At 37.1% G+C, this 27,066-nt stretch overlaps 1 protein-coding gene across 8 annotated transcripts in view; it reads left to right on the top strand.

Annotated features, from left to right (window-relative positions):
- The window catches only part of PLS1 (plastin 1), a 48,350-nt gene that overhangs the window by 2,713 nt on the left and 18,571 nt on the right, over nt 1-27,066 (top strand). For 3 of the 8 annotated variants that reach the window (XM_080409589.1, XM_080409590.1, XM_080409587.1), the window contains exons 2-4: nt 21,078-21,183; nt 24,533-24,696; nt 25,951-26,080. In XM_080409589.1, the coding sequence (XP_080265715.1) occupies nt 21,114-21,183; nt 24,533-24,696; nt 25,951-26,080 (364 nt within the window). In that variant the 5' untranslated portion in view covers nt 21,078-21,113. The other 5 variants (XM_080409591.1, XM_080409584.1, XM_080409586.1 and 2 more) reach the window with 4 other exon arrangements.

The following is a 27,066-nucleotide window of genomic DNA, read 5'->3' as shown; positions in this document are numbered from 1 at the left end:
AGGATTCGGGGGTCTGGGGTGGGGGGGAATTCATACAGATAGGTAGAGCTGAGTATCACATCCAGTGTATGTGGCGCAACCAAGATTTCTGCTGAAGCTGATGTTACTATATTCTCCACCCATGCCTGGGCTGTCCTCTTGCTGTGTTGTTGCATGACTCTTCGACACTGAGACCTCTGTATTCTTTGGCTTTCATTCTTTACCACACACTCTGCAGTCCGTGTACTTATTTTAAGACACTCAGTGACTTTGCCTTGGATCAGTAGGTCCCAGAGCACAAGAGCATGCTGTTTGTACTTTTATTCCCTCTGTTGAATTCTGAGGTAGAATTACTGTTCTTGGGGCTCATCCACTCTCTGGATGTATGTGGATGTTCCCCCATGTGGTTAGTGCAGTTGCAGTTAAATCTCAGCTGTCTCTTGCAGGTGGATACAGGTGGTTAAACTAAGACATTTAAATGCATGTGTGTGATGATGCCTCATGAACTGTGAAGACAAGAATGTTGTACAAGATGATACTGTGATCAGAGGAAATGCAGCCATGATGGTGCATGGAGGTTCTCTGAACCGTACCAAGTAGTTTCGTGTAATATCAAGGTGTGCTTGTGGCTGATAGTTTGCATGGTTGCTATCATAACATCTGATGATCTGGCATGATTACTTGAAGACTATAATTTCTGTATATAGTCATGAAAGCAGTTGTCAGCATAGTTGCCTGACCTTTGAACGCATTGCATTGTTCCTGCACACCATAAAAATGCATATTCCAGCGTCCTCTGTGTTTCTGTGCTTGTGTTGCTTTCAACTTTCTGTGCTTGTGTTGCATTCAACAATTGTGAATGGGCACAAATTAAAATTATATCTCACCCTGAATATTGGTTTGATGTTTTAAAAAAAAGGTTACAAATTGAAGCGGTAAACAGTGGCAAGGACAACAGACAAGAAGAGTTTAAAAACAGACTATGTAAATCCAACTAGTAAACAAAAAATAACAGGTAAAAGAGGGGAAAAAATGAGGAAAGAAAATATGTAATATTAAGATCTGCTCCTCTTACGTCTTTTATTTCTACAATTTCTAAGACAGGTCTTAGTCCTGCAAGCATGTATCCATGGTTTTTTTATGTGAATGAACCTGCTTATATACTTAAGGCCATTGATGATGTAAAATCAAACATTTGAGTTATTTGGAGGGATAGCATGTTAGATCTTACATTCTTTTGGAACCTGGTCTTATTATTTATATAGCAGCAATGACTATGTTTTGCTTATCTCCAACTACTGCTATTAAAAATAGTTGCTTTTATGTATATATCTTCTGATTACTTGTTTCTTGTTTTCCAGTATTTCCAGAAAAGTATTATTGTTGAGGCTCATAGCTGTGGGGGAAACTTGCAGAAATGTAATTACTACCAGGATCAATATTGTAACATCAAGACTTCTTGAGTTGATAATTTTGGGGTGAGAGTTTAGGTGCCTGGAATCTAGTTCCTGAAGGCAAAAATTTGCGGTATTTTAAACCTGATTAAAAAAAAAACAAAACCAAACAAAACAACAAAAAACAGAACTAAAGAATGTAACTGTCTTAATTTCATGGGAGAACTTTTTCCATGGTTTAATTGGTTCTGGGAATTAGTTTTTTAAAAAAAACCCAACCATTTGTAGCAAGTGATGCTTAAATATCCCTCCATCCCTTAATAAACTCTACTAGTCTGCTAGGAGAAAATTGCCCAGTGTTTTAATTAATATTTCATTTGAACTACACTTGAAAATTCTGGCTGCAAAAATTACATAGGTTCTTTTTTTATTAAAATATTTCTTGAGTATCTGAATAATGTACTAGCTACAGTTTTCATAGTGGAAAATTGTTCTTTTCTGAAAGACTTAATGTGAGGAGAAATAGTTTTCCATCTGGTTCTGTATTCCATACTTGTTAAGTCTAGGACAGAGTTTACGCATGGGAATATTGATAAAAGTTCTGCTATATGTCAGCTCTCCCCATTGCATAGCTTACTGTAGAAATCAACGCAGTGGAGGAGGGAGAAAGGGGATTCATATTTTTTTGTCCTCTTACCCTCTCTTTTTAGAAGTCAAATAAATTAAACCTGCATATATTGGAACAGCATTTGTTACCTTTTGAGGAGCCTGTGTTCCTTGGTGAGCATTTTGCCAGTACTTGGAGCATTCACTACTGTGTGAGGATTGTGTCAATGGAACAGACATCACTTGAACAGCATGTAATGTGGAAATACCCAGACTAAGAAGATTGCACCCTTATGCTTAACATTTCATATGAAGTCTGTGTAACGTTTAGTTGCCACCCTTCTTATTGCAGTACTTAAATATTTTCATAACATTCACTTGATGTGTGAAATACATCACCGTGATGACTGTTGCCATAAAAACTCCAAGAATCAGTAGTTTGATGTAAATGGATTAAATAAATGTAGAACAGGAGTACTGGGAAGTAGAAGTATCTGATCCTAGCAAACAATTATTACTGGAGAAGGTTAGGCTGTACTGAGCCACACAATACGGAAACAACAAGTTGTAAATGTAGCTCTGGGAGAAGGTACTGAGCTAAGCAACTACAAATGCTTTTCAGTCTAAAACCTAGGTTTCAGGATCTTCTGTGTAAGATGTTGTCTCACTAGCTCATTTCAGCCTTGACATTCACTGAGCAAACGGTTGACTAGTAGTCGTGTTGTGATACGCAATGGGATATTAACAGCAACAACAGTGGCTGGCATGAGTCACATCAATATGGATCAGGAGTTCCAGGTTACTGATAGAACCTGTTCTATGTTACGGACATGTAATCTGACTTGATTAAGAGGTCTTTAAGCATCACTGCTGCTACACCTTTAAAAAAGGCTGAAATGAAACAGTAAGGGTGACTTCTCTATTCTACAGTGTATTATGTTTGTAATAAAATTATTTATTACATGATTTCTGCTTTGATTCAGCTGGTCCATGCAGGAAACAAATGTCAGTCATGACCTTGTTATATACATAATAATTTGTTTTGGTATGTCTAAATGTAAATTACTTGATGAAATTCTAGGTTGGTTTTTTTTCTGTGTGGAGCTGTGTATTTTGTTGATGCTATAACATACTGGTGTCCAAGGAGAATGAAGTACATAACAATAGTTCATTAGTGAGACTGGTATTGCTAAGCCTTAGAAATAAATTATGCATAAAGCAGTTTGTGTGCTTCTATATGCATTCTTCTAGCGGGCAAGGATTATCAACCCACTTTCAGGGCACTTTTGCAGATGTTTCCTTAATAATAATAGGCGCTAGCAAAAGGGAAAAAAGAAGCTGGATCCAGTATTATCCACTTTAATTCGCTTAGTGTATTCATCCTTTCATCTTGTTAATAATCATTGGTAGAATGGACTGATTAAAAACATTGACATGTAGAAAAGCTGAAATACTAGACTGTATGTTATCAGCAACATTATATTTATTTGAATGCTCATTTAAAGGATTTGGCACAGTGTGAGCTTCAGGAGCTATCTCTGCTTGTTTCTTTTCAAACCAGCTGTTCCCTGATAGGTTTTTCTTTTCCAAAATTTTTACAGTTTGGAATGTTTTTCTCTTGCAAATTTATTAAGATCCTCTTTAAGCTCCATGTCTCCTTTTCTTCCATTTTGTTTCCACATGTCCTACCATTTCTCTTTGTGCTAGTTTATCCCCTTATGACCAAGGGAAACTGGATTCTGTTCTTTCATATCGTAAAGGTAGGTCAGTATGAAGTAGTATGAAATTGTTTTCTGTTGAGCTTAGTGTTTTACTTCTGTGATGTTTCTAGTCCTTCCGAGCTTGATTTTTAGAGTCAGGAGATACTGAATTGAAACCAATATGGATTTTGACAGCCATATAGCTGTCATCAGGACTTGACTCTGATTGTAAATATTTTTTCCCTCCCCTCCCACCTTAGGTAACACGCTGTATTAGGTGAGAAAACAATTCATAACTGAATATAAATATATATTCTGCTTTATTTGTCATCACCTGTATCAGCCACTTAATTGTATGGGGCAGAATATTTTTCACATCCCACATCAGCACAATGTTATAGCACATAAATTCAAATCTTATAGATCGTTCCATTGATCCTAAAAGAGTTACCATGTACTTGAGTTCTGTCCACAGATAACTACTTCAGTAGTTCAAGGCCTCTTGGACAAATTCTTCCAAAAGCTTCGATCTTGTTCATCTTAATCATCGATATTTATGTCTTTGATCTTTCCAAAGGGATTTCATTATTCTGATTTTACTATATGTCTCCAGGTAAGTATTGCTAAACATACATGGAAAATATATATGCTCTGTAAGCTACAGTGTTGGGAGCTCTGTAGTGTTTTGAATAAAGTAAAATGTAACTTTGTCAGCATTAACTAAAATGTACATGTGGATATGCCATTGCAAAGTGGAGGTTTCCACTGTGTATATGGGAATTACTCCAGCTTTTTTTTTTTTTTTAGTCATTCTAATGAAATTAAGCTTGGCAAAATTTGCCTCTTGCACTTTGGTAACGCTCTGTGTGTCAGGGTAAGTGAGCTTTTGCATAAAGATGGTATTGAAAGGGAATGTACTCTTTTTTTTTTTTTTTTTTTTTTTAATAAAGAAAATTTAAAAAATACATGCAATTAAAATCACACTCCCCAAAATTTCCAAAATCTTTGAGACCATCCATTCTGCCTGAAACTCCAACCTCCTGGTTGGCTGCTTCGGCAAGGGCAAAGTGGTTTGGTCATGTCCTACCAAAGCTGCTCCCAAGAGAAGCTTGACAGCAACATGAATGTTTCTCATGCCAGAGCAAATCCCTACTTGTGGTGCTCTGTGTTAGGTTTGCTTTCATAAGGTGGCTTGCACCCTAAAATGGCAGCCCTCCTGCTGTGGTGAAAGATGGCTACTGGGTCAGCCATGCTGGGCTTTTTTTAATAAAGTTCTGATAGACTGACTGCCTTGGGTGAAGTAGAAATTATTAAATTATCTATAGTAATAAAATCATATATTTCTGTTGCATTCCATAACTGCTGCATGCTTTTCCTCCTGAAATGTTTTTTGTGGTTGTTAATCTATAGGACAAACTCTTTTGTCATATAGTTTATTCAGTCTGCTTTTTACTAAGTAAATTAAGATTGAGGCATTTGATCTCGATAGGATTAATCCATATCTGTCCTGCTCAACCAAATAAGCCTATGTTGGATGAGTAATTAGATTCTACTATAGTCTCTGTGCTACCAAAGAAGTGCTTCGTTATGCTGTCACTTCAGTTGTACTGCTTTCAGCTGGACTCCTCAACCAAAGGGAAATAGACCAGTAACAACAGTGGGAAAGCTTATCTCTCATATTTGCATGGAAATATGGAAGGTAAGCATAGTGTTGGCTTGCTCGTTATAGTAATAGCACAATAAATATTTCTGTGCCATGTTTAGAAATTTAAAAATAGGGATTTAAATGTAGATACTTGTTTAACACTCAGGAGTGTTACTTTTAGAGAGTTGCATAAAGTGACAGCTGTTGGTTTTTGTGAAGGTCAGTGGGAGGAGGATGAGCCTCTTAGTGCGGACTTGTAGCTAACTTAAAATCCAAAATGTCTGCTTATTTAGTTAAAATACTAAGTGAAGTAAAACACATATCTTGTAAGGTCTTGGGAGACATGTTTTGCCCTTGTAAAAGAGCTGATTCATCTGAGACTTGGTCATAGTCATTTTATCATCAGAGGCAGTTTCCAGCTACATATTTCATTTCCTGAACATTTAGAAATCTACTTTCAAAGTCCTAATAAGTGTTATGACTTACAAACAGTGTAAGAAATATTAATATTTCACTTCAAAAGTATCACAATTCGGAAAGCCTTTGGACAGTTGTCTGGCAATTTTGGAAAGACTGTAGCATTTACTGCAGGCTTTGAGAGCAAACAATTGTCATGTTAGTGTGGGACATTTTAAAATTACTAACACAAAGCAAATGTAAATACATATTAAATGTAGAATACTCAGAATTCATGTTTAACTAAGCAGACAGACTCGTTACGAACGTCATCTGCATGACCAGCTTGCAGGTTTTCTTGTGTAGTAAGTATTCTGTGCTATAGTTACTAGGCTGTAGATAACTGTATAAGCATATCCTTCTCACTTTATGGGACTTCAGGTCATTAATTGTAAAGCAACAAGTATTTTTTTTTAAACTGTCAGTTTTAGGTTTACAAAATAGTGCTAGGCTAGTAACAATCCTCTTGAGAGGAATGTTTTCATGATACTTGAAAAAAGGAAACAAAATTCCTAGTTAATAAAATCATGCACACCTTTATGCATTGTTTTGCAGCACATGAATAAAATGTTAGATATTTATTGTTTTAGTAGAAGTGCCTAGCTATGTTTTATATTTACTCTTTTTTTTTTAAGTCATGATTTATTTTTTTCATGATAACAACTTATAATTTAAATGCTTAGGGATGTCTGCTCATGTCAGCTCAAACTATTAAAAAAAAAAGTCAATTTGTCTAAACCCAAGATTTTTATAAATTTCATTTCTAATTTTGATTTCTGATGTTTGTAAGAAAGATGGTAAATTTTTCACCTAAGCATCAGGAACAACTTTATATTCTTAAATGAAAGCTATCTCCTAATTATATGAATCATAAGGCTAAGTTTTTTAATAATTTAGTTACAAAAAATTTGCTCAGAGACTTCTCTCTTTTCCCTCTTCCAAATATGATTAAAATTGACAGTTGGCAACAAGTGTAGCTGTGTTTTTCTGGTCTAATTAAGAGCTGCAGTACCACCAAATGAACTTCATTTGTGCCCCAGATAGTCTTCTAGTTTTGAAGAGTAACACTCTATTTAGTTGTAGTTGCTCAGTTTTACTAACATGCTGCTTTTATCCTCAGTACTTCAGCAAACATAGCTCCTTAAGGCTGTGAGCTGGCAAATGGGTGGCATTTATGCATCTGTGGACTCTGCAGAGACTGGATGGTTTTGAAATGCTGCCAGTTGCTTTTGCCGCACTGTAGAAGACCCTCCTTTTCCCTCTAGTTTGACCAATGAAAATAGGAAACCAAAAATAACTGATGAATTTTCCATGACAGAAAATCCTGGCTTGCTTGTAGTATACTAGCTGATCAGTCTAATCTTCTAATAATCTTTTGAACCATGTAGAGTTGAACGAGGAATTAACAGGTGACAAAAGGCCATACTGTCTTCTGATAATTAAGGAAAATCGAAAAATACTCTGACAACATACATCTATTTGGTACCATCTAGTAATTGCATTTAGCTAGAATATGAAGAATATGTGGGTGTAAACTGAATTGCTGAGGGGAGGAGAATGAATGTGCATTTCTACCATTACTCTTCATGATCTTCACAGGATTAACTTCTGGGGTGACCTTAAAACTAAGTTCATTAGTAAGAGTTACCTGTGGCGCTCTGCTGGAGTTCCAGTATTTGTAGCAAGCTGAAGTTTCCTACTTCAGACTACCAGTGAGGAGGCACAGGGAAAGAAAAAAAGGAGTAGTTTTCTGGAGTGTTACAGCTGTGCCTGTTTTAAGATCTTCCTCCTCTCCTGCTTCTTGGGCTGTTCGGTTGCATAGCTTTGTTATTTAAGTTACAGGCTAACTAAATGTTATTTTCACACTTGGACGTGAGAAAAAATTGTTCATAATATTCCAGTTGGGTTAAGAAAAAGATACCTTTCTGAAGTTGAGTGCCATAGAAGGATAAGTTCCTTAGCAAAGAACACTGAGTACAGTATGTCCTACCTCATAAGTGGCACCAAATCTGGAAGAAATAGAGGTTTGGGACAAAACCTGGCAGTCTTGCAAAAGATATTGTAAAAGTATCAGTGATGTAACAGATTGAACAGTTGAAGGTGAGTACGCTTTGATGGTAGGAGATGCAGTGCAATATCCATCAAACTGAAAAACTATGGAGTTTATGTGAAATGGTGATTTGCCAATAGCAGCAGCAGGATTTTGGCTGTGAAACTGGTAATAATTGCTGTGCTAGAAGGGGGTGGATGGTGAAAAGCTGTGCTCTTTGTTGTATTTTGACATGTCTGGTTACTTTTTTGTTTCCTTACTATAAATACTGAGGTGAAGATAACATTGCTGTCACTTTTAGAAATGTATTATTTAAATTGTAGTTTAGAGGCAGACCAGAAGATGGTGACTTACACAGTATGATCAGGTCTTATAATTTCACTGAGCTTTCCATGAAAATTGAAGATGCTTTCAAAAGTCACAGTTTGTGGAGTTGAGAAATTATGTGAGCATCTGTTTAATTTTAAAACAAGTTTCTAGTCCTTCCAATTAGAGAAAATCTTGAGAAGTTAATTTGAGAATAATGTGAAGTATCTGGAAACGGAAGGCAGATGTCATTCCATATGAGTAATTTTAAAACCCTTTGAGTTTTTTTTGTTTTTTTGTTTTTAGTTAGGGTGTGACGTGATTATGTTTTGAAGAGTTGGGGTTATAACTATTGCTTCTGGTTAGCTTTTCTGTTTAGTAATTAACCAGCAGTGCTATAGTTTAATAAGGAAGTAAAAGAATAATTAAAGCATAACCTCCAAGATTAAACTTATTTGTATAGTACTGGGATACTCATAAAGCCCCTCTGACAAATGAGGGTCCTGTCAACACATCATGAGCTCTGAGCATGATTTTTGCTGGTGCAGACAAAATTCTTGTTGATGCAAATATTTTAAGAAGAATTTCAGGATTTGTTTCCTGATAAAGATATATAACAGATAATATTTATGTGGTAATTTCCTGCAAAAATAATGCAGTTTTATTTGTCACTGTAGTTGCATGCTAACAAAAGCTGTACGTGCATAAACCTGGACAGAGAGAGAAAGAGATTAAGTATCGTTTGCTGGTGTGTCTTTAAACTCACTCCCTTTTGCTGTTGTAAACTTGATATGTAATGTCAGCCTAGGCACAAAAGAATGACTTGGCGATGGAGTGCCTGAATGAGCTTGCTTTTATTAGTGTAGCCTTTCCATTTATATTTTAGTGTGGTTTGCTTTAATGAAATGTCACAGAGAAACAGGGTTTGGACTTAATATTCTATTCTTTAGAGCAGTGGCTGGTAATCAAATGGCATTTATGACAAACTATTTCCTAGTTTCTCATATTTTCTGTATATTAATGATAGACTTTCCATCTACCATGCATTTGCATGGTAAAACTACTATGATGCTTTGACCTTAATAGGCATTCATCTTGCTGCAATTTCTGGGTTTGGCATCCTGTGCTATGGTGGCTGTGGTGTTGATTCAACCTGTATTTTTTACTTGCTTTTGGTGGCACCATCCAAGGTGTGACCTTCCAATGCTAAATGGATAGCACGATCCTCAGCAACTCTGGCCTTTCAGACACAGAGTATTTGCCTGGTCACCGAGCAGACACGTGCAGAAGTGATACGCAAGCAAAGACATTCATATGGGTCATGGTGGTGGATGTGGGGACAAGGGCAGCCCTGTCGAATAGGAAGAACAGAAGAGGTGCTTGACAGGGGCTTGCAGGAGCTCTCCAGGAAGGAGGGTCTAGCACATTTGTGTACAGGGAAGCCAAATGACTAGTCAGCATGGGACATAGGCTTCAGTATAATAAATTTGATTTGAGGAGAGTATCAAATGATCTGTCCAGAGGGCAAATTACATTGCTGGTAAGAGGAGATAAGAAGAGCTCATATAAAATGAAGCAGTATAGGAAGTTGACTGAACTTGTTGAAAGACAAATCTGGTTTCTGTTCAAGGCTCAGTCAAATGCTTCCTGGACCAGTGTGAATACTGTGGTCTTTATGCTTGTAAATAAATCTCTTCCACCAAGTCACCTTAATCTGTCCTGAGCACCATCCTAACTTTAATACCTTGCTAATTAATTTGAATGTAGCTCTGCAATCATGGATTACTGGAATACAGATATTGCCACATGTAAAATGGAAAAGCTAGATTTTTGCTTTCAAAACAGTACCTGTAAACGTTTAATTTATATTCAAAACCCCAACTTCAGATTCTTGGATAAAAAGATGAGATGACAGAGTTGCTTTACTTCTGTTACCATTATTATTTTGAGTTATAGCGGATAGGCTCGGCAATGTTCCTGAGCTAACATTAGTGCTTAACGTGAATACATTTTTTTATTGCAAGTACATGTGACTTCAATTTTCTGCTTCTGCAGACCTGATTTTGACTATGTTAGGCATGTGAAGCATGGAGGTAGATATGGGTGTCTCGAGTGTAAGCCACACAGCTCTCGGAAATGGGCTGCAAGTTTCATGATTTTTATACCGGGACTTGTGAATTTTTCTTGTGAGCACTGGTTTTAACTGTATCAGCAAAAGGTAAAAAATATTCTAGACTCTGGATGGTAATGGTGGAAACTAAAGCAACACTAAAATGATTTATATTAGGAAGGTTAGCGCCACATCCACAAAGATCACGTGTATTGCAATCCTAGTGGTTTCTACAAATGTGTTTTTTAACAGGCTAGAGGAGACGTGTGTTCTAGGGTTTGCTCAAGAAAGGGAAGGTCTTCTGCGTGATCTCGTGTCTCCCAAGAGAATTGCCTAGTTCTGGTTTTCCTGCCACTGTTTTTGTCTATTCTTTCCTGTCCTCGTGTACCATTAACAGCATGCAGATTTTATTGCTGGAGGCAAAAGTTTCTTACTGTAAAATCAACATGTTAGTGAGTATGTCTATGACTTTCCCTGTGTGTTTCATAGCTCCTGAGCTATGGAACTGAGACCTTGAGAAACCTTTCTGTTCACACTAACACTTGGCATTCCTATAGCAGCACTAAACAGGAGCTGCTTCTGTCTCTCTTGGAAGGAATATCATTGCAGTTGCATTGTACTTGAGTTATTTGTTTCTTAAGTTGTGACTAGTGTATTTATGCATGATTATTAGAGATGTTGAAAATACACAAATACAGCTGACTGCAGTTGAAATTACAGGAATAAAACTGAAAAAAATTTGTCCTTGATAGCTCTGGTACCTTTGCTGTGATAATATCTGATAATGTGCATTGTGAGCCTCTGGACGATGCTCTCTACCTGAATGCTAAAGTAACTAATCTCCTTTAAACCAACTGTAAGGCTTGATTAGTGTGTTTCAGAGCTGAATTGCTATAGGTTGGTAGACTTCCTAGCTTCTGAAATCATCCAGGCATTTAAACTTGTGTACTTTGCGCTCTGTCTGCAAGCGCTTTGCTTGCAAGTAGTAGGCAGGCTCAGACCTCTTTAAAGGGCATAATAGGACCATCCTTTTCTACTGCAGATTGTAGCAAATCTGTTCTTGTTTATTCTGTTTCATTTCCATAAGAACATAAGCTGCTTTTATTTGCAAAGAGTTATGAAAACACTTTTCAGTGGAGATAGCCTCTTATTAGCGGGTAGTTGCTATGTTTGACAAACAGGAATATGTTTATGCTTTTTGCATACTTCTTCCTGATTAGATATGTATTATGTTGAGGAATGAAACAAATATTTCAAGTATGTGAAATCAATCATGAAAGATGTTGAGATGGCATAAAAGGTAATTAAGATTTATGGTTTGAGTGTGTTTAAATTCTTACTGTGCTTTCATTTTCCTTATGTGTCTGCACTTCTCAGCATAGCTGGGATAACGTATGCGTGCTGTTATTGAACTTTCACCAAGGCAAAGGTTGTGTCCAATAGAACCAAGAGCAAGTGCCACTTTACCACATTCACCGTATCCAACCTTTACTTTGGATTAGAGTTCTGTATGGAAACTTTATTTTTGTGTCCCTTAATTTATTGCTTATTATGGCACAACTCTTTAGTATTTTATATTGTATACTTTGATTCTATACTCTCTAATTTACTGGAAAGCTAATAAATTATATTTAAATTATATAAAATATGCAGATAGTTTGGAATACTTACTCTTGAAGTTTTTGTCAAGTAAAACATAAAACCCATCTCAAAAGTGGGATGACTTTGCTTCAGATTTAGTACACTGTTTATTGCAGACGATCTGATTTTGTATTCTGATAAACAGAAGTGTTCTCTTACCAAGTGATCTATGAGAGAAATCTTGTTTCTGTATTTACAATACTGATTTGCCTGATATTCTCAAGTCCTAAAGAGAAGCTCCTTGTTGCATGGAAGCAGCTTTGTGCATATTTTTTTTCATCTGGAAATGGTTTGGTAACAGGTAGGGAGTCCAGGACACACCATATTGCAGAAATACACACATTTAACTTCCTTGCTGTGTTACCTGCAAAAACGATCTAACAACTACTAGTGTGTTATGAATGACTGTATCTATAAACATCAGAAAATACAGTTAGAAGGCATTAACTCATGCACACAGTTCTGCAGGGCGTAGTGGTATTGACTTGTATTGCCTCAGCATCCCCATTTCACAGAGAATGTCACTGTTTCAGATCTGCTGTGGATGATGTGCTCATTAATACCAGGGCTTGTGGTATTCAAGCAAATGAGATTAGGAGTAGCGGCCTGTAATCTGTTGTGGGACTTGGAAGACTGGAGTTCACTTACCAGCTTTCCCCTTCGTCTTTGGAACCGGAGGGGAAAGTGCTGTGCCTTCTCTTAGCAGCTGCAAGGAACAATTGCAGGGGCAAATTCTTGCATACTACCTGCTATTCTAGACTATAGCATGCATAGTGCAAATGAAATGAAGTGTACAGTCTCAAATAATCCTTAACACAACAAATTCAAGCAGGAGTTTTAAGAGTCTAATAATTCAGGAAACATATGGGTTAATGCTGTATAAACAGGCGTTGCTTTGCCTGTGGATATGGGGTACACAGATTTCATGCTCCTGTTGTAGAATGGGATAAAACACAAGCAGCCCTGTGCTGGAGGCAGGTGAAACCTGTAGAACTCCTAGAAAAATAAGTAACCAAACCAGATCACATCACACATGGTCTGAGATAACCAGGTTGGGCAAATTCAACCTGAAGTGTTGGTGTAGCTAAACTGTAAACAGGTTAGGTTAGTAGAATGTTTCAAGAAAGGTACTTCCATGAACTCTGCACACAGTAGTAGCATTTTTTTCAAAATTACTTTCCTAGAAGTGGTCCTTCTGGCATAGGTAAGGTTTCCATTGATGTTTTTTATTTGGAGTGCTGAATGCAACAGTACAAAGCACCAGCAGTCTGAAATGCTCTTGAATGATGCATGTGAAGGAAACTGTGAAACTGATACTGTTGATGAATTTGCATGGCTGTTCTGTGTGCTGGGAAGCCAAAGGAAGCTGGAGGCATTTTGTTTGGATGTAAAGGTATCTTTCTAAAGTAAGCATGTATCTGCCTTATAATGGAATTGCTTTTCATTCTGACTTCAGCCTCATGAAATTAGTCTGTACTTGTATCATAGCAAATGAAGTCAGATCAGGCCCGCTATCAGTCTAACAGTTAGGTATCTCAGCTTTTTTTACTGTTTATTCTTGAGTCGCTCATTTTTATCTTAAAGGCATAGTGGGAAATGTTGATTTTATTATTCACCAGAGTTACTGTACTAACTTGGATAAGTTCCCATAGAGAGTGAACAATTAACTTCAATGTAAATCTTCTGGTCCTCCGTACATGAGATGCGTATTTCATGGGCACAAAATTTATCACACTGGCTGATTTCATAGTCTTCCTTTAGCAAAGATCAGTGCACACAGTTTTGGAAAAAGTTTTTAAAAAAAAAAAAACAAAACACGCCACTGCCAATTCCCCACCCCCCCCCCAAAAAAAAAAAAAAAAACAACAAAAATTCCTGGTTCACTGTGTAATGCTGTACATAGAAGACTGAGGAAAAATACATGCATTATCAGTTTATACGTTGAAGCATAACATTTCTTCATTGTTATCCTCTAACTTTAATTAGTAATTGAATAATTTTGATGGTCATAGATATATCCAGCCACATGTATAACCTGAGGCTGAGAAACATACTCTCTGCCTCTTTCGGATAGTAAAGCTTCAGGCTGACTGTATGATACTTAAAGAACTTTCACTTCAAACTACTCTGTTAATAACTGTACCAGATACCATAATTACACCCTGATTTTTCTTCAAAAAATTGGCAATGTGCTTCAGCAGTTGCAATATCTTTTTTTATATATACAGGTGTATGTATTTATATAGCTAATTACTTTGACCTTTTGGTGCTCTCCTGTTTTAAAGGTTTACAAGCATCCTCTTTGCTGCATTAGGAATGTATCTATTTTTGAATCTCCTTTCTGTGTAAGACCCAGTGCTCATCATTCTACAGGTGTACTTGATGCTTCCTATGTTTAGAGGACTCACTGCACCTGGAATACTGTATTCGGTTTTGGTCCCTGCTCTACAAAAAAGATGAGGACAGGCTGGAGAGGGTCCAGAGAAGGGCCACAAACGTGATCACAGGTCTGGGAAGCCTGCTGTTTGGGGGGAGGCTGAGACAACTGGGTTTGTTCAGCCTTAACAAAAGGCGGCTCAGAGGTGACTTTATCACCATATTTTAGTATTTAAAGTGTGGCTACAAAGAAGGTGGAGACTCCCTTTTCACAAAGAGTCACATGGAAAAGACAAGGGCTAAGGGGTACAAGTTACTTGTGGGGAGATTCCAGTTGGACACCGGGAAAATTGTTCATGATGAGAACCATCAGCCATGGAATTAATTTTCCTAGGGAAGTGGTGGATTCCCCAGCATTAGACACTTTAAGATTTGGCTGAACAGGGTGCTGGGCCATCTTGTGTGGGCTGTGCTTTTGCCAAGAAAGGTTGGATTACGTGATCCTAATGAGGTCCCTGCCAACCTGGTATTCTATGACTGTATTCTGCAATAAAGACTTATTTCTCTTTGGATAACGTGAAATGTATTTCTCTCCTATTAATGTCTCCTGCAGCTTTTTCACTGATATGGGAAAAAGAAGCCATCCTTCCATATCTTATACCAGTGTAAACAATAATAATACAAAAATTATAAAGTCACTGAACCCTATTGATCGTTCATTTTGTCATTAAAAACAGTATGATCAATAGGTACTCTCCAGTAAGGTTAAAAAAAAAGTTGATGTCCCCTGCTGTTTCATTACAGACCATCAGCAAAACACCTAAAATCATTTGTCCTTTCATATTGCTAAAGGATTGATTTAGTTGGCCCGTAATCATCTTTGTATTTGGGGGTCCAGATTAATCTTGGCGTAAATAGTAAAATGATCTTTCAGTGTAAGCTGGGGGGGGGCGAGGAACAAACCAAAAAACAGAACAAACAAAATCTTGGGCAGCTTTATCTTCAAAAGAGATCAGAAACCTCTGTGCACTCTCTGTGTGTATTTATATAAAGCTAATGTTCTGTATATCAATGGCAGTTAATCCCATTGCTCAAATTTTTGTTATATGTAAGTCTTTTCACCAATGTTTAATTAGCATTTTCTCAGTTAAAATACAGCAGCATTTTCTCTTTTCTGCTTACTGAAGGGAACATCTGATGGATATCCTTATTTTAATGTTCCTCTTGCATGTCTTATACCTTATAATGCAATTTTTTTCTTGCCGAGATGGGATAAAATTGGTCTGGTGAGAGTTTAAGAGACTAGCAGTGCATGAAAACTACCCCCTTCCCACCACGTTGGCTTAAAGAAACCCAGATAAACTGGCACAGAAATGCTACATGTTAACTATGGGGTTTGTGGGGTGTTTTCGCATCAAAATCTATAGCTGTTTGAGTTAAAATCCAGTAAGAGAAGCATTACTTTTGTGTTCTGTAATTGTAGATACAGTTGTACATATTAGTAACTAGCTGGTTATTGACATAAAGCACAGATTTTATTTGCAAATTATGCTAGCTTTGTTAGTCATTAGAATCAACAGATTTAAGGATGATGCAGCAATAGAGTGGTATTTGCACCAGGGACAGAGGAGGTGTGTCACACAAAAAGCAACAAAAGAAAATAAGCTCTTGAGTCAGCATTTGTAATATCCATTGTTATTGCAGAAGCAGCTGCTCATGGAAACAAGGCAAATAGAATTTGAAATGAAGAGCTGCAGAAGAAATTGCCAATTGCCTGTAGTGATGGGGCCTGATTGCTAATTAACTGCTCTGTTTTTTTCTAACAGCTTTGATAACAGGTCAAAAAAGTGGCAGGCACTGCAGTTTGGCCTACTTGATCTACTCACGGGGGTTGCTCAGACACAGATATTCCTCCACAGGCAAAGGAATACCATGATGGTATCAACAATACTTTGTAATTGTATTAATGTTGGATGTGGAACATTTCCAGGAGACTCCAGTGAATTGTCTTTAGACAAAAAAAGCCTCCCAGGCATAGAAGGCAGGCTAGGAATAGATAAATATTGTCAGTTCATGTTAAGCATATTGGCAAGGACTGAAAAGAGGATCCAAGGGCACTATCTCGGCATAAACCCAGTGTTTGTACCTACCCTGTCCTGGGGCAGCAGGAGGTGGTTTAATGTAAGCATAGACTACAGAAAATATAAGTGTCATATGAATACTACCAGGGTACAGAGCAATGTGTTCTCTGTAAATGAATGTATCTTTCAGCAGGTAGTCATAGTTCAAATAGATGTGTACCTTGGGAGGCTTAGTGTTAAGTCTTGTCAGAATTGCCTGTTGACTGAGTCATCTTGGGTGGCAAACCTGCATGTGCAAGGTATTTATTAGCTTAGGTAAAAGGTTCCTGTTTCTATATTGAAATTGTCTGAAATATCTAGCTCAGGCGTTGTCTCTGCTCAGACTGGATCTCTCTTGAATGCCAGAACCATGATTGCAGCACTTCTGCTGTTTAAATGACCAGCTAATTTACCCTGTAATTATATAATAGGGTATTTAAGACTGTTGCTTTAGAACAGAGGTATTAGCTTTATTTATCTGCTTCATTCAGGAACAGATGTTTCTACTGTGTTGCTGAAATAATCAACATCTTTGGAAGTCAAAGATTGCTGTTTTCCGAAATAGAATATGATGGAAAATGTAAATTATGAATCATAAAAAGGGAGGAGTGAAGCAGAAATTGTTTTTGATAAAATCTGACTCATGGTAATGGTAAATAGTTAAAAAATTAACAGTATGACAGAAGTGGGTGTTGTCTCTTGCACCTGCATGGCTAAATATCTCAGTCATGCTTTGATGTGCTGTCTCTGTATTTCGGAGTACTGTCTTCAGGGATTTTGCAGCTTCAGGCTCCTTTTAAATTTCCTTAGTAACGTGTGTTTAAATGTGGTTTTTTTCCCAAAAAATATTTTCCACATTGGTTAATCAATTTATTTTTAATTGCCACATCAGGTTTCAAATCAAGGTACTTGCACTTCCAGAAATGTCTGTGTGTAATTTTATCTGACTACGTATTTTAAATGTTGGCTTTTTTCCTTTTGAGTATGAAGACTGGTACATGCTGCTAGTAAGCTTAGCAAAATGGATAAGTAGGATTTTAGTACTTAAATAAGATTGAGTGACATGAAGGAAAAAGACTTATCTTGCCACCCACACTCAAAGCCATATCCTGTGTGACCCACAGAACAGTCCCAGTGAAAAGATGGAAAATACTAACCCAAGTGAAGTAGACAAGATCTTGTTAAAATAACCCACTGTTGTTTAAGAACTCTTTTTATATAGTGTCATGGAAGAAAAGTAAACTACTACCGTAAAAGAAGCAGAAATCGTATTTGCTGAGATGAGAATTGGTCACGTAGTACACAACTTGTTTTTTCTCTCTTACACAGCAGTGTGAGCGTAGGCAAATAAATGCTTATTCTGCTGATAGAGCCCAAATCAAAGTTTTTAGTTTGCTACTTTGAGACAGTAGTCGCATATTCTTGTGACAAAAATTTTCTTCTATTTTCTTGAATAGTTTGGCAATTACAGTTGCTACCTCAGAAGGCTTCACCACCTCTCATGTTAGTTGTTTTCCTTAAAACCCCAACCTTTGGTTGAAGTTTTACATGAGAATCTTAATTTTCAAGTCATTTTTTGGAGGAAATACCTCCCTCTGATGGTTTTAGATAAGCACAAACTTAAAAACATAAACCCTAAAGAATTAATAAAAAACAAGAGAAAAATTAAAACTGAAAAAAACTTGTTAGTTAAAACAAAGTCATGGTATTTTTATATTATTTTCAACAAATAGTTGTTTTGCTTATTTAAAAAAATACTTGGATAAAGGTTGGGAGCTACTCATTGCTAACTCATGAGCATTGCTCATGTCATGGTGCGTACAGGTTTAGCTACATTAGGATACCTCATTCATCATTTCTTTCTTTGCTCCAGACACCTTTCCAGCACTTCCTACAGACTATTTTTTCATTACAAACAGATCAAGAATTCTTAGTGAGTACTTCATAGTATAGGATAGTTTATTTTTCTCCCATACAGAGTTCTCTTACCAGCAGTAAAAACAGCAGCTAGAAGATTGTCACATTGCCTCTTGTATTGGAAAATCAAGGGTAAAACTTATTCTGCTTTTATGGAAATGCTGTTGAGGGAATCAAAATCATCCTATTGAAAACTGCCTAACAATCTAAACATGTGCATAGTTACAGTTAAGAAAGATCTCTAAAAAGCTTTTTCATTTATTAACTCTTACTTGTATGGAATAGGAATATAAATAAGTGTAGCATTCTGGGTTCAACAAAAGGCAAAATAGTATGAGGAGGAATGCCATAATGCGTAGCTTTGAATTGGTAATTTGAGTAAAACTGTCAGTTGCAGTATCCTGATCAGGTTCTAATTTCTGGCTACCTGAATTTCCATCCAGCGACATGCTTTCCAACATGGTATACAAATATGTTGATTAACTATGTTTCTTAACGTTTTAATAATTGCAAATCTATTTTAACCCAAATGTATTTTTTTCTTTGTTATGGAATTTTATGACAAGTTGTATCATGTCTCCTTTTTTTCCTGAAAGATACTGTGTAAATATGAGGATGTAAGAGTGCTGACAGCTTTAGGCATTGGGTACAGTGGGAATCCCTACTTTCTGTGTAACTGGAGGTAGCTATAGAAGGAAGAAAGGCTGACCCTCTGCTCTTCAGTCTCCAAGCAAGGAGGGGCAACCTGTGAATGCCATGCAAACCAACAGGTTGTGCTGTACTACTTCGGTCTCCTTTCATAGGTAGGCAGGGAGAGCCAGTTTGTGATGAACAAGTATTGTACACATTTGCAGAATATGTCAGGCTTTGACATCACTAATGCAGACGTGTGATACCTTTCTTGGAGAAATAATCCCCAGCAGTGATGTCACAGCATACAATTCTGAAATCAGGAGACACTTCAGTGGTTAATGTAGTGAGGCAATGTTATACCTGTCTGTGGCTGACCACGGGTAATTTATTTTGCATTAAAACAGTTTTCACAGAAAAGTAGGTATAACTTTAATCAGTGGTATTGCAGCACTCCTTCATAAACCTCTAGGAAATCTGTCTGACTTCTTGGCGTGATCCCCAAGCAAACTGCAGCTGATGTAGTGCCGTGCTGCCTCTTCTCTCATGTGCTGGTGACCTGTGAGATTGCTTGCTTTGTGGTTTTTCCTCATTGTCAGATTATCAGGGATTGAAAGAAAACAAACACAACTAGAATGGGGAAAAAATAATTTCCTAAAAAAGTTCAGACTGATGTTTGATCTCCTTTATTCCAAATCAAAACGTCATCCCGTTATTAGTGTCTTACAGCAGACCTTGGAGGGATCCTGTTGTTGCAGGCACTGTACAACCATCTAGTTATGAGGCACCAGGAAAGTTTGTAACTTGGTTAGTCAGGACGTACAAAGGTGGAAACAAAGGTACAGCCTTGCCCAAGGGCATCCAGCAGGTCCATGGAAAAAACAGTTGCTGAATTCAGGTTTCCCCATCCAGTGTCTCATCCAGTGGGCAACAGTTCAGTTCTGTTGATATGCATGATTTTTAGGGGAGAAGCAACTGCATATAGCAGATCTGAATGCAATTATTTATGAGTAAATAATCTGGCCATTGTAAGAATATTTTTCATGCTCTAAAGCAAAAACACTAAATCAGAAGGGAAAACATACCCAACTCTGGGACAACTTTGATGAAAATACTAAGGTAGATTTTTGCCACTTTTTGGCTCCTAAACTAAAAGCAAAGACAAAACTTTTCCTTTATGGTAGGCACAGTACCACCTGGAGCAGGTCTTGCTCTCTACAGCCAAGTGCTGCTTGGAGCTCTAGCACGGGCAGGCGGGTGCTGCCGTACGTGTACTGCGTGTGCACCAGTGGGATGTGGGAAACGGCAAATGCAAATACAAGCTTGTGTACAAATATAATTGTGTGTGACTATTAACAACTTGCACTTACTAACAAGGGCCTGAATCATCCTGTTGTAGTAAAACTTAGATGAGAGGAAATCTGCAAGGATCTCTCCTGCAGGTTTATCAAACCCTTGTGAAGGTGTCTTCTGTTTTGTTTTGCTTTTTTTTTATGGTGTTGGGTAAAGCAAGCGGATTCACATTGAGATTCCAATCTCTGTGCTCAGTAAAAGCCTTTATTCAGCTCTTTGACAGTGTCAGGAGAAAACAGGCTTGTCCAAAGAGTGGAGTAAAGGTCGGGAGGTGGTAACTTCTGCAACAGCTGTGGAAAGGCCAGTCAGCATTCACCCACTGTCTGTAAGCTGGTGCTTGGAAGTGTCCCACTGAGGTTTACTCCTGTGCAAGTGTTGGAGTGCTCACTGCTTTGCAGGGCTAGATCCTAGCACTGACCACTAATCAGCACTGATACCACATTGCACTTAAAAATTAATGCTTCTAAAAATTGTGGAAATGTAAGGCGGTGATTTTAATGTTGGAAAACCACTCAAGCAGCTGAGGTAGTTTGTCGGTCAGTGCATATTCTATGCAAATGAAAACATCAAGTGTATGAAATCAGGTGCTGCTATTGTGAATTCTCAGTCACTGTTAGAGTGAAAAGAATTGCTAGGTGTTTGATGTACTTTTAGAGTGTTGTTTGTGTGTGTTTGAGTGTGCCAGGCCTGGAAATGTCATTCAGGTCTGGTACCTTGCATTGAAAAGATCAGTAACTTGTATTAGTATGTGCTTGGAATGAAAGCCTTATATAGCTCCTGTTTGTTGTAACTAGGTATAAGCAACTGAGGACACTTCTTGCTATCCAAAGATGGAAAACAACATAACTACTATATCTCGTGAAGAGCTTGAAGAACTAAGAGAAGCATTCAGTAAAATAGGTATGTGTTAAATAAGAAAATAATAAGGATACCATTCATGTCGCAAAACCATGTAGGATTTGTGGAATAGATATTTATGAATCACTTTTTGACAAAGCTGTGTTTTCCTTCTATGTTGCCAGTAATATCTAAGAAAATGAGAATGTTTATATAAACCCCCTTATTTTCACTGAAAGTATGTGTATTTATACATTTCTTTCAACATCAGCATTGATGTTGAATTTAGATTGATCAGCAAGATAAATTTTCTTGCTGGACAGTTGCATTATTTCTGCCACTGTAATTCAGTGTTTTGAACTCCTTAAATCTGAAAAAAAAATGATTAAACTTCATTTGTTAAATATATTTTCATGTTACGATTACTGATACTTTGTTTTTGTTTTACTTGCATGCTTTGGTGAACCAGTAATTTCTCCTCTTGTTTATTGGATCAGATTTTACATTTTAAGTAAGCTAAACTTGGAGAATTTTTTTGGTCTTGCTTCTGTAACTAGCAGATGTTAATAATTAACTGTATAGTTTTGTGTGCTTGACGGGATGTTTGCAGAATAATCAGAGTGTGAACAGAAAGAGTGAGAAATTATATAGCAACTAACCTCTATTTCCAGATTGCAATACTGTTGTGGATGTTAAAGGTCACATCTGCTTTCTTATTTGCTGCAGTTCTGAGGGGGTGATTCGTAACTGCAGCTCAGCAAATCAAATGAACATATTTGTAATCATAATGTGGGAACAGGGTCTATAGCCAAGAAGTTTTAAATATTGGGAGTCTCTAGCTTGGTAAAGAGACTACTGGGAAGCTGTATGTCAGAGATCTTTAAGACTGAGTAGTACAGAAAAGGTGAAGAGGGAAATGCTCTGTTTCTGTCAATACAAATATCATGTGATGCCCAGTAGAGAGTCGGAAAGCCTAAAATAAAATAACAAGTAACTTTTCTAAATGACAAATAATAAAACTATGAACCTGTTGACTTGGGATGCTTGTTGAGACCAAAATGAGTAGATATGCTAAAGGAATAAGAAACATCCATGGAAGGTGGTAGTTCATGAGTTGCTATTAAACAGTCATCCCGACATAGTCTGTAGCTTAAGAAGTCTATAGCCTGCAAGAGCTGGAAAGACAGACCGGAGAACTAGAGCACGGTATACATGTATCAAGCTACTGGGAGGTGTTAGGATACTCACTGGTATTATCTGACAGCATTTCTGTTCATTTGGGTTTCATCATCTGCGTTCCTCCTTTTTCTCTCCTTCCTTCCTGCATGTTTTCACATTTCTGCTCTAAGAATCCTCTACTGCTCCCACTCACTGAAAAGCATTTTCTTCCTTGTTGTATTATACTTTCTCTAAAACATAAAAATTAAGCATGATTAGCTTTTTTCTTTTTTCATTTTTACATTTCCCATATCTGTATGCAAAAATTGCTTGCAGCTATATTGGTAAACTGAGAGAAAAGGCGTGTATTTACTCTCTGCTTGTCATCATGGAACCTTACCCTCAGTGAAAGATGAACCTAGAGAAATAAAAGAGCTGGTAATCTGAGTGAGCTTCTGAGCATGTCCTCTGCTCCTGTTATGTGTGTTCTTACATGTCTGCAAGCCAGACAGTGGATAGATTAATACATACACAGACATAAAGTTTGTCTGTGTAGTGATTTGTGGATTGTTAGTAAGATCAAAACCACAAAAAAAATGTATTTTTAACAGGCGTGTTTAACCTTTTGTCAGTCGTAAACGTAGCCTTCTTACGAAGCTGTACAGAAGCTACATAGTAGTATGGATTACAGGGAAATTACTGTACAGCAATTAATTATGGCTAGAGATGAAAGTATGTTTCTCTGCGTGCTCTTCTGTGATGCGATGCATATTCATCCAGTCTGGTGTTACTGGCTGAGTTCTGATACTAGAGGCAATGTGAGGAGAGGTCTTTTGACTAGTAAACGAAACAAAATGGGAGCACCTTGACAAGTCAGTAAAGTGGCCACAGCATCTTGCTTCTGTTTCTGACTTGTGTTACTTCTGATGTTCTCTTAAATTACTTATCTTAGATGCATCATTTGTAGAACTGGAAAAATTCATATTTTTTCAAGAACTTTTAATATGATTATGAGACTGAAGATTGTTGTCAAACTGAAAGTACTAGTGTTAAATGGGCGTTATATCCACCATTAGTTATGCTGGATATGATTTCTTGTACTTGAGTTTCATCTATATTGTGTATGGGCTACAGCTTTTCTGCTTTTAGAAGTAGTTCTCTCCATTGCATAGACATTGCACTATAGGTACAGGTAAGGCTATTTTAATGGACATTTGCAAATTCTGCTTGTATAGATGTGTATACATACGTATGGAAGTATGCATAGATATAAAAAAAATCAGGAACAGTTAATGCGTTTGATTCATTTATGCGTCACACTGGATAAAAACATACCATACGTTTGTAAAAGGATGCTTTATTGTGCTAAGACAATAACTCAAGACAGCTTTCTGGATGCAGATTGGCCTAAGGTGGAAGTACAAAGGATATTTTTATGATTTCTTCTACGCTGCTGCATTATTAATCATGTGTAACACAAATTATATGATTTTTAAAATTTATTTTTATGTGAGACAGCCATTCTTTCCACGATTGTGGATCTATACCATTCTCTTTTTGAAAAAAAGTGCTTTGGTACTTTGCTGTACGTGGACATTCTTGACATGTGACCTTGGGAGCCAAGTGTAAGCAAAGGTGGCAGTACAAATTGCTCCCAACAGAGCTAGTTAATAGATTAAGGAAGGTCACCTTTAATAAACAGATATAGATCATCCCAGATTTATTCTTCGCAGGGAAGCCTAACCACATCAAAAGTTTTGAAGAACAGAAAATGTGTTTCAGATATTAGGATTAGAAACAAAATGCAGATTCAGGCAGAGTTCTTGTGTGAGTAGGTTGTCTTGTGTAAGTGTGCTCTTATAATAACTTGCATCAGATTTGAGTTTACTGATTGCAAATGGTATAACATCAACATTAAGACTGTAATAATTGATCTCCCCTTCACTGGCGAATTTTGTTGGGAGTCTTAAAAAAAGCTTGAAGTTTGCTATTTACAAATTTGTAATCTTGTTTATAGCTGTGCTTTGGGATTATAAGGTAGTTCATGAGAAAATATATAACAAGATGGCACAGATCCTAGGCAGTTGTGCCGGTGCCTCTAATCCACAAGTATTCCTTCATGCTTACTTACCTATGTCAGAAGAAGAAATACTTGTCTCCTAGAACTGTATTTCTCATGTTTCATTTATTCTTAACAGCTACTGTACTTAGTTTTTTACATAGTATAAAAACATTTTGTGCCTTCATTTTACAGATATCGACAACAGTGGGTATGTCAGTGACTATGAGCTTCAAGACCTGTTTAAAGAAGCAAGTCTACCCTTGCCTGGTTACAAAGTCCGGGAGATAGTAGAAAAAATCATTGCAGTGACAGACAGCAACAAGGACGGGAGAATCAACTTTGAAGAATTTGTCTCTGTAAGACATTCCCTTTGGATGTTTCTCTACTGTCCGGTATCTGTTGATAGCTAGGATAGAAAAGTGAATTAAGTGGTACAACTAAGTACTGGTGTTGTTACAAATAACTGTTTTGAGAATGGGAAAGCTTTCTGTGACAATTTAAAATATCCTATAGAATTATTTTCCAGTCTTGATTTTTCACTCTCCCATTTAAGTAGATCTCATTTGGGTAGCATGTGAGAGCAGAGTAGTTTCTGTCAGTCTTACTTCTTATTACCTCGAAGATGAGGGGATGGACTACATATTTTAGAAACTGTTGTGTCAGCCTTTGCCCTAACAAAGGAGTAGATAACTAGATACCAGCCTGTAAATTCTCTTAGTGATAAACTATTGCTTGCACTGCTATGCTTAATCTCTATACTAAAGGCTTTTTACTGGGAGTAAGGTACAGTTTTTCACTTCTAGTGAACAAATACGAAAGGTTTAGACTTTTTTTAATGTGGATCACTTGCTAGTGTGCTTTATTTAAGAGAAACAAAAACTTTTCAGGCTGTTGGTTTGTATGTGTGTTTGGGGATGATTAATTTTAGCTTTGGATTTAGAGTACTGCTAATTGCAGTAGGCTGCTTGTTGAACTAGTTATTGATCTTTCTTTCCAAGAGTCGAATTTGAAATAGTTCATAGATGAGATGCAAATATTTACATCCAGGTCATAAAATGTATCTGTTGTTTGTATTTCATGGTCAGTTTTGAGACCTCTACAGTATTTGGGCAAATCTAGGACATACCGGTATATCCAATGTGTTGTACATTGCAGGCAGATGAAAAATGATACCGGCGTGCTTAAGGGCACGTATAACTGTCACATAGTAACCTTTTACTGTAGTGCATATGATGAAGTAGAAGAAATAGTCAATGGTTATTGAAAATGTATGTGTCTGTTGTCTTCAGTTTACCAAAATATCTGTAGAAAAATTGCACAGATTGTTGAATGCTTACTTCTTTAGATAACATGACTTAATAAAGGTAACACTAGAGGTATTCACCAAGAAATAGTATATTAGGTATCTAGTATGCAAGTTTGATGAAGGGATTTAAACTAGTTTTACCCATACAATTAATTTTTTTCCAGAAAATAAGTCAGTGTAAATACTAAAGAAAGGCAATCGGATTAACTACCGACTCTAGAGCAATTACATGAGTTAATGCTTAGCTATTTGAAGGTATGATCGATGAAAAAATGCTCTTTTTTTTTTTTTTTTATTATTCCAGATAATTCAGGAATTGAAAAGCAAAGATGTGAGCAAATCTTTCCGAAAATCAATAAACAAAAAGCAGGGTATTACAGCAATTGGAGGAACATCAGCAATATCTAGTGAGGGGACACAGCACTCTTATTCAGGTAAGAAATAAGTAAACACGAGTAGATTTTGCGTGGAGAAAGACTTTAAATTAGCACTACAGATGAATTAAAAAACAATTGGAAAATGTTGCTGTTGAAAGCAAAATAACACAGAGAAAGCATGTGGAGATGGACAAAGGTAAGTGTGGATGGTAATTTATTAATACGTAGGCTGTGCAGTTGCTAATGTCATGCTGCACTCAGAGGTAAGTTAGACATCTTTGTGAGAGCGAAAAATGAAAACAAGCATTGACAGCATGTGGTGGGGCATGGAGGGAATAAGTGGCCCTTTTGGCATACTTCTAGAAATGCTAGTGAAGTTTTTTGGCTTCATTACATGCTAACATACTCTTATACCTATATTCGGATAAAAACAAGTCCCCGTTTTCATTTCCACAGTGTGACATGAAATGAAAAAAACCCAAACATACAAAAAAACCCAATCAAACCATCCTTTCTGAAAGGAAGGAACTCCTCAGCTGTGCATGTGCCATTACAGAATTGTTCACTCCCATACGACTTTTGCGTAGCCTATCTCATACTTCAGAAGTTGCTTTCGTATTGGATCTGTCTCTTTTTACCTCCCCTTGCTGCATGTCATTTCAGTTGGTAATTGTACATAATTACATTGCAGCTCCTAGTCAGGATATTAACCACCTTCCAGGATCATATTACAATAAGCGATAGTCAATTTTGATTGACTTGAATCTGGCATTTGCTGTGGTTGCAGAAGTGTGTTAATATTTTATATGTGAGGAAGATTCACTTCAGTTAGCTAAAGGTGGTGATAACCTCTCTCTCCCAGTATAATCCTTACATCACCAGCTGCACTTGGTAAATCTCCACGGCAGGGGATATATTCTATCTCAAGGGATGCCTGTAGGGGAACACCATTAGAGCTAATTGTTTAAACTCCCTTTCATTTTTGATGGAGAGAAACTTACCCCAATAGTGCAATTCATCTGCCCTGGCCCTGTCAACTGTCT

The sequence above is a fragment of the Falco punctatus genome (genome assembly GCF_963210335.1).
Source record: "Falco punctatus genome assembly, chromosome: 13".
NCBI lineage: Eukaryota > Metazoa > Chordata > Aves > Falconiformes > Falconidae > Falco > Falco punctatus.
Note: the sequence above shows the minus strand (reverse complement) of the source record. Positions and strands in the feature narration are given on the sequence as shown.